Source organism: Corvus brachyrhynchos, unplaced genomic scaffold (assembly GCF_000691975.1).
Source record: "Corvus brachyrhynchos isolate BGI_N302 unplaced genomic scaffold, ASM69197v1 scaffold229, whole genome shotgun sequence".
Classification (NCBI taxonomy): domain Eukaryota; kingdom Metazoa; phylum Chordata; class Aves; order Passeriformes; family Corvidae; genus Corvus; species Corvus brachyrhynchos.
In genome coordinates, this window is record NW_008240042.1 from 3,218,190 (window position 1) to 3,226,502 (window position 8,313).

The 8,313-nt window shown below is 38.7% G+C and overlaps 1 protein-coding gene across 1 annotated transcript in view; it reads left to right on the forward strand.

The window, feature by feature from the left end:
* The window catches only part of ANAPC10 (anaphase promoting complex subunit 10), a 35,986-nt gene extending 28,563 nt beyond the window's left edge, over positions 1-7,423 (forward strand). Inside the window, exon 5 of the mRNA XM_008641283.2 lies at positions 7,042-7,423. Within this exon, the coding sequence (XP_008639505.1) occupies positions 7,042-7,272 (231 nt within the window). The 3' untranslated portion in view covers positions 7,273-7,423. The remainder of the gene's footprint in view (positions 1-7,041) is intronic.
* Positions 7,424-8,313: the final 890 nt, after the last annotated feature.

Below are 8,313 nucleotides of genomic sequence, written 5' to 3' on the forward strand. Positions count from 1 at the left end.
GGCGATCTAGCACTTTAGTAGCTCTAAAATCGGTACCTGAATCAGCTGCAGAGCAAATACCATCAGCAGAAGCAAAGAGGGAGAAATATAGCTCCCTGCTCGCTCAATTCCCTGCAGTTAGAAGCCTTCAAATGAGACAGACAACCAGAGATGTTCACAGGAAAGTCGCTGAGCTGAGTGAAAGAGCGTAGCCTCCCCTCGACCATCTTTTATTAGGAGAAGGGGAAAGGGGAGGACTGGGGGCGGACCCGGGGTGAGCGGCCAATCAGACACTGCTGAAGAGTCTGAGTTACATTTGGCTTTGCCCGCGCTTGGAACAAAAGAGCTCAGAGCACATGTCTTTGGGAGGGGGGAGGGGAAGCTCAGAACAGGCAGCAACACTTCCTAACTTTATTCCTGTTGTAATATTGAAATTCTGTCTGAATCAACTATACATCTTGGAAGGTATTGCACTGGTTTCTCAGCAGAATCAAAAGGGTTCCTTTTTAGCTGTATGGGGAAATTACAATCAGGACACCCAATTCTGAAGAATATTAAAGAGGACCAGTCACTGAGACCATTTCATGGGTTGGCTGGTGAGTCATTCTGCCAAATGAAGTTTAGGTTGCGTCATACATGGCTCAATTGGCATCATCTGCTCCCCTCAGAAAGTGGCACTGTGACACAATCCACTGACGTTGTCCAACGTGTGTTGTGCTGCTTAAGTCATTCAAATAGGAAATTTGGAAACGCAGTGTAAGAATCTGTATTTAAGCATTGTGAATACTAATTCTTGATCCATGAAGAATTACCTTTTCTAGATTTTCTTCCTTTTCTACATATTCTTCCTAGCTTGGTTTGAGTGTTTAGTTGTCTTTATTTTAATTGGATGCAACTTTCTAACACCTGGGCATTGATTAATTTTTACTGTTTTAATCTGGAGCAGAATAGTCTGAAGGAGGTTCTATAAAACTTCTTGCAAGGATCTTTTGGACCTTTTTCAACCTTCCCAGTCTTCCCAAAAGTTATTTCTTTCACTTTATTTGAACAAAGAGCTTATAGGATACTTTAGTGTATAGGATACTAAAAGATAGGAACTTCTGGTGTTTGCAGGTTTCACTCTCTAATATAGCTTATTCTGCATCAGTCTCCTGTCTACCCAAATCCACAGCGGACTCTTCCTGAGGGATGGACTGTTTCCTCTAGACTCTTCAGGAACTGCTGTTTAAAAGAATGGAAAACTTCTCTTGCCTAATGGACTGAAATGAGATTGCTTGACCGTTTAAGGAGGTGGCTGATTAAGACCACAGAGGCACCTCCTTAGGTGGTCGTTGCTTCATCCGAGCACAGGAGTGTGCTGTTCACAGTGGGTCCTTTGAGCCGGTTCCTATGTTCCCTGTTAAGCTGCTAATGTGGTGTCCCTCCTTTGGCTCACTTGGAACTCACTGAGTTTCTTTTGGACATGCTTCATTTTTTCTGCTGGAACTGGTGCATCACTGCTATTAACTGGTTCTCTTCCTTCCTAAGTGAAGTGATGGCTGAAGCCCAAGCTCTGCTACTTCATGTGTTGACAGTTCCAATACTTGGAATTATGCAGAGGCACACAGATTCTCAGTCCTGGTAACTACATGGTAGGACACGGCAGTTATGGAAACAGAAGTTTGGAATTCAAGCCAGCCTTCTTTCTCCTTGCCAGTTGTTGTGAAAACATATTTGCATAGCTGTAAAAAACAATGGCTAAAAAGGAAAAAGACTTTCCCCACATGAGAAAGTTTGTGTATTGATAAATATTTAATTTCTGAACATAGCATTTCTTTTCCCTGAAACTTAGTTTTATAATCTGCTGCTTGAAAGAATACATTATTTATTGAGAACACCTGTTTGGAAAGCTTAGGTTTTTATAAGAAGTGTATTGTAAGAACTAGCTAAGCACATAGAGAGACAAAATTGTATGTGTGAAGAAGAGTCTAGCCACTACTTTTAATTTCATAGTTGGCTGAGTCACTAAAACAAAAAGCAGCTTTAACAGTTTTATGAGAAAAGTAGGAGTAAAATCAAATGCTGTTTGATTTCACAGCCATTTGAATGTAGTAGTAAAGTTGATGAAATGGAAATTTGATGAGGTACCAACATCTCAGAACCATGTTGTCATGCTGAAGCTGTGATGGCAGCAAGAATTCTCAGCTTTCTGTCAGTACATAGGTCCTCTTCTGCACACTCTTCCCAGAGCAAAAAAATGGGCTTCTTTTTCTTCCTATATATATATATTTATTCCCCTGAGCTGGGAGCCCTGTCTAACATACATCCCTGAGTGTGAAACTACTTACAGGGAGTTTTTTCCTTTCTGTATCTTCACAAAAGATACCCTTAAAGGGCAAGAAAAATCATGTCTTATTTCAAGGATGTTAGCTTGCTGTAAATGTTGCCAAAAACTTGGGTTGCATTTGTAACCCTAGTAGAAGTAGCAATTAGAGTTAAGTGCCATTTGGAGACACTACAGAATGTAAACAAAATATCACTGATTATGGAAAAGAGATCAATATTCAATTTAAGTAGGATTAATACAATAGAAAAGTATTCTTTGGGTAAATAACTTCCTAGCCTGTAAGGAGGCTAGTGATTGTAGAACAAGCTTCCTCCTAAAAATCTTGTGTTCAGTCATCTCTCTGAAGTGTAGCCTCAAGTTGCTTTGGTCTTTTTTTCTTTTTTAAATTTTCGTTTTGTTGTGTGGTTTGCATCTTCTATGATAGGACACCCATTAGTTGCAACAGTAGCCTTGCCAAATATGTATGGAATTGTGTAGAACCTCTGGACTGTACAATAAAATGAAGAAACAGGGCCGTTAAATAGGCTGGGGAGGAGACTTCCATTGAGAACATTAATTTTGCTTTGGTTTTCCAAATAATGCGGATTCCTGGAGTTGGGAGTGTATGTCCGTAGGTAAAGCTGTAGCACGCAGAGGACAGGAAAAATAAGAAAGCAACGGAGAGAAAGCAGGAGAAGAGCTAGAGTATTAACAGCAGCAAGGACAAGTGAGTGATTTTTCCATTTCAATTTTTATCCCTTTGTTCTTTTATTTTGACTTTCATGGTCTTCTTGTTTTCCAATTGTCATAAAATGTATAGTATTAAAAGCAAATTTTAAAAAGCTACAAACCCTGGTCTTTTAGTATATTGTACAGTAAGATTAGTCTAGAGCTGCAGGAACTGTTCTGAGTTACCAATACTGAACTTGCACTGATTCATTCCTGTGTTTTCCTTTTTTTAAAAAAAACTTTTTCCTGAAAAACACAGAAAGAAATTTTGAATTTTTAATTTCACTCAGGTGATTAGTAATAAAGCTGATTTTTTAAAAATTTCTTGGAAGACATTTAATTGTGACTGAGTCTTAATGATCTACATAAGATTAAAAATACAGGAGGAAACTTAATCTGGTATTTGCTCATAGTGGACTGATGCTACAGAATTGAGGTGAAATATACGTGTGTGTGTATGTCTGTATGTATATGCAGTAGTCTGTGCTTTTAAAGAACAGGCTTGACTTTGAGGAAAGTTGACTGAAATGGATTTCAAGTATAGTATTTACTGTAGGTGGAGCTGCCAGTGCCACCTGTACATAAGGTTATGGGACCCTTTCCATTTTAAGGCTTAACTCTTAGTTACTTTAACTTTTGGCAAAGTTCAGACAGATTTTTCCATGCCAGATATCTGCTTTGGGTTGAATTTTTTGAAAGTTTCAGCCAAAGCAGTTCTGTTCCAAGAATAAGGCTAGTGAAAAGTATGCTGTTTTGCTTGTGTGAGAATATTCTGGTGTCCTTCTTTGATGCTCCAGTGCCCCCAAGCTCTAAAGCAAGGATTTGAAATTTGGCAATAGTTCAGCCTTTGTGTTGAGGATGTGCCTTTTGCCTCCCTGTAAAAATCCACCCAAATTTCCAGACCGGTTTACAAGGCTTTGAAAGATTGCCATTTGCATGGGCTTAATAGGAATTTCTGAAAACTTCACAGTAAGCTTCCTTTAGATTCTGTTCACACTGGGAATGCTCCAGGCAGAGTAGAGCTGCATATTTCATCCCACTTCTGCTAGGAGTTGTGACGGTTGGGTCTGGGTGCTGACATTGAGCTAGGAGCGGGCAGCATTGTGTCTTGTATCACCCCTGCCTATTCCCATGTCCTGTTCCTTCTCCCTGGTGACAGACCTGTGCCCTCTGGAAAAAGAAACTGTCTCACTCATCTGAAAGAGCATGACAGATGTGGAGGAGAAGAATTTGGGAGAGTGTGTGTGTCTGGTTTATACCATTCCTTTGGTCACAGAAAATGTGTGTATCATACTGGCAAAACAATACTTCCTTTTCTACGGAATGTTCTGTTTGGTTTTGTTGCATTTAAACCTCCATAGTTGAGTGGGTATCAAGGTTTTAATGAACTATGTGAGCATCAATTAAAAAAAAGGTTAGACTCAAATGTCAGTACAGGAATGTTATTTAGAGGGCAGAAATCAAGAGCTCACTTTTTTCAAACATCTAACTCTGACCTCTTGCACTTAGTACACTGTAGCCTCCAACTTCATCACAAGTGCTGTGTGCTTTGTCCAAGAGGCAACTGTTTGACTGGAATGGGGAAAGGGGCCTATTCTGATGAGTCCAGAATTTGTACAAGTAAAGGTTGTGTATTCATCTGTTAGGGAAGTTTAAAAATGTGGAGTGAGTGAAGCTGAGACATGGGGAATTAAGAAAAAGACTTTGTGGCTAAGACAGTTCAGTGGTGCTTGATGAATTGCACTCTGTCTGTGCTCAGTCGTGGTATTTCTGCGAGAGGCACTCAAGTGACTGCTCCTAGGTGGCTGCTCAGACTCTGTGTTCGAGTGGCTGTGTTGAGAACTTGGATCTACTTGCAGAAATGCAGAACTGCAAGTGAACTCAGTGGGAGCTAAACCTCCTGTAAAATCCTGTATTTCACTTAAGACAGTAAAAACCAGCTCAGAGTACGTGAAATATGACATCTGGAGCCGGGGAACCTTTTAGTCTAATTAACCTAATGCCTCAGTTGCCAATTTTACAGGTGAAGGAATGACTTGTCCCGTCTCTGTAGAAAGGCTTGGGAAGAAATTGGTTGCCTTTGTAGCAGGACTGGAAAACAACATGCTGTGAATAGTGTGTAACCACCTCCCTTGATCAGGAGGAAAGCATTGAAAAATATGCTATACTTTTATTTTTGGTACTTTAAAAAAAAACTTTATTAACTGATCAATTTCATATTGATCCAAGCATAAAAATCTCAGTATCGTAGCTCTTGAACTCAAATTTTCCACTTTGAATTAGCAGTCAAAATTTGTAGATGCTGAGAATAATATTAAAATGCAAGTTTAATTAACAGTAATTAAAAACAATATTATTAAAAAACAATAGCCTTTTAATTCTCTTCAAAATCACAGTCAGTTGACCTCAGTAGTAGTTGAATAAAATTTTAGGAGGATCCTCCTCCTCTGTTTATTATGAAAATGGAAAGCATCCTTGCTCAAGCTGTTTACTGCCACCTCACCATGATAAATTTCCCCTTTGTCAAGCTGCATCAACAAGACATCTTTTTTTTTATCCCTTTGTAAAGCCAGCCATTACCTGAAGTTTCCTATGCAAAAAAAAAAAAAAAAAAAAGATTTTAAAAGTTTTTGAAAGGGACAGCGCTACAACAAATAAGTGACTGTGTGTTTGTGGAAATGTCTAGCTCCCAGAGTAAAATGATTTGCTGCTAAGATTTAGTGAATTTAATGCTTTGGAAATAATTCGTTGGAGAGTCTGCAGCAGTGGAGAGTTTTGGGTTGTGGTTTTTTGTTGGGTTTTTTTTTCTTGTTCTTCCTTTTAAGGTGGAGGTGAAAAAGATTTTTTTTGATTGCTACTTTAAGCTGAAGTAGTCATCAAACTTTTTTACTTGTTTCTTGAGTAATTTTCTCAGGGTGTTTGCCTCTGAACCAGTAGCTCTCAGATGGGTCTTTTGAAAGCTTCAGCATAAACAAGGCATTTGAACAGGATGTGCCATGCAGTATTTTCAGGAGAACGATGGGAATTTTGAGCTGCTCAAAGCACAGACATCTTCCTTAGGGGAACTCAGCTGCTAAGAACAGCACTCTTATTTGCTTAGCTGTGTGAAATCCGCTTGCTAGTGGACAATTGTTTTGTGTTTTGCTTTCTTTCCCCCCCAAGACTTCTGTTTACTTGTGTGCTCTTCCATGTGTGTTTTGAGCTGTGCTTTGAAGTTGGGCAGCTAGCTTTAAACAAAAGCTGTTACCATGCTCTGCATAGCATCCAGCTTGATTTCAGCAATCTGATGTGTCAGTGATGTGGTTTAGAGTTAACAAAATGCTGTTCTTTGCTTGCCTTGGCATTGGTTTGTGTAGGATTAAAATTAAAAAAGAAAAAAAGAATCATATCACACTGGGTATGTTGTAAAAAATGCAAGTCAAAGTGTGATTAGAATGTGATTAAATGGCTGTGCAGCAATTATTAATTGGCCAGGCATCTGTCTTGATACATGAGATATTTTATCCTCTGTCACCTTCCTTTTCCTCCTCCCCAACCCCCCCAATAATCTAAAGAATTTCTGAAAATCCAGACTTTGTGTGCACCTAATTTCCTACATAAGTAATTTTAGTATATTGTAGTTCAGAGCGCCTAGATAAAGCAATTTAAAATGCATCCTTTCTGTCATCTTTGAGCATTGCTCTTCAGTGAGAAGGTCCAAATACTACTGCTTTTTCTTTCTTGAGTTTACAGTGGATTCTATGTTCTTCTATATTGATTTTTATTTTAAGGTTAGGGCACAAAATGAGGAGTAGATTCTGAAAGGCAAAAGCAAACACAACTGCAGACAACCAAATTAATTTGTATTCAATTACGTGACCAGTAAATTAGCTATGAGTATTCAACTCTGTTATTTCAAATTAATTTGAAAAAGTTACTAAAATCTGATTAACAAGACTGCTTTATTAAATGGGTATAATATGTGATCATTTATATGAAGTATGTGAACTGTTTCTGAGTGTTTTGCTCTCCTGTCTTGTTTTTGGCAGCAACTGGAATTAGTGGAACCGAGTGGCTGGATCCATGTTCCTCTGACAGATACTCACAAGAAGCCCATTCGCACCTTTATGATCCAGATTGCTGTTCTAGCGAATCACCAAAATGGAAGAGACACTCACATGAGGCAAATCAAAGTGTACACCCCTGTGGAGGAGAGCTCCATTGGTAAATTTCCCAGATGTACAACAATTGATTTCATGATGTATCGCTCCATCAGATAAAAGTTCCTAAAGAGAAATGGTAAAGGTATTTTTTTCATGACCGCATCATTGCTAAAGTATTCAGATACTTAAAGAGCAGGGTTTACTTCAGTGTAATTATATCTTTATACTTTGTACAATTTTGAAATAAAGATAATCTTGTGTTACAGTATGTTGTAGTCTGTAATTTTGTTTCTTTTTCTAGGAGTCTGAGTGCTCTTGTACTCTCTGGGAGGGGAAAAAACAATCCAGGCACTCTTAAAAGAATGTATTTGACTGGGTGGGAATCAATAATTAATTTGATGTCATACAGGTATTTTGGGCTGGTGATTTCTTCCCCTAATGATCATGCATGGAAATAGTTTGTTCTTCTACCAAAAACTGCTCTTTTAGAAGTTGCTCTTCTTGAACAGAGAGGATTTAAAGACATTATCAGTAGTATTTTCCCACTATTACTTATGCTAATGTGTTGTACCCTTTTCTCTAGAGGGTTGTTTCTGCTTAGTGGCCATCTGCATGGATTTAGCCTTCTTTGTAATTGCAAAGTAAATCATAGAGTTATAGAACATCTCCAGTTGGAAGAGGCCTGGAAGGATCATCAACTCCAATTTGCAGCTTCTTGCATGACTACCTAAGACTAATCCATATGACTTAAGTGTTGTCCAGATGCTCCTTGAACTGTGACAGGCTTGGTGCTGTAACCATTCTCCTGGGGAGCCTGTTCTAGTGACTGATAATGCAGTGAAGATGACAATGACATGAAGAAAACCAAACCTTTCCAAATTATTCCATATCGTATATATACATTAATGTAGATACACTGTGTGTAGGTCATCTAGCATGATAGCTGTTGAAAACAGGAGAGTTAGGAATGCTGTGGCATCCTGGAGCAATGTAGGAATAAATGTGGTGGTCCAATGCACCTTCTAAAGTACTGTGAACTCAAGTGTATAACACAAGTAATCTCAGGTTCAGAGCACAGAATTCTTTTAATGTGTGTTTTAAAGTAAAGAGCATTGCGAGGAAAATGTGTGCTTTGTCTGCTTGCTGTGAGTAGGAATA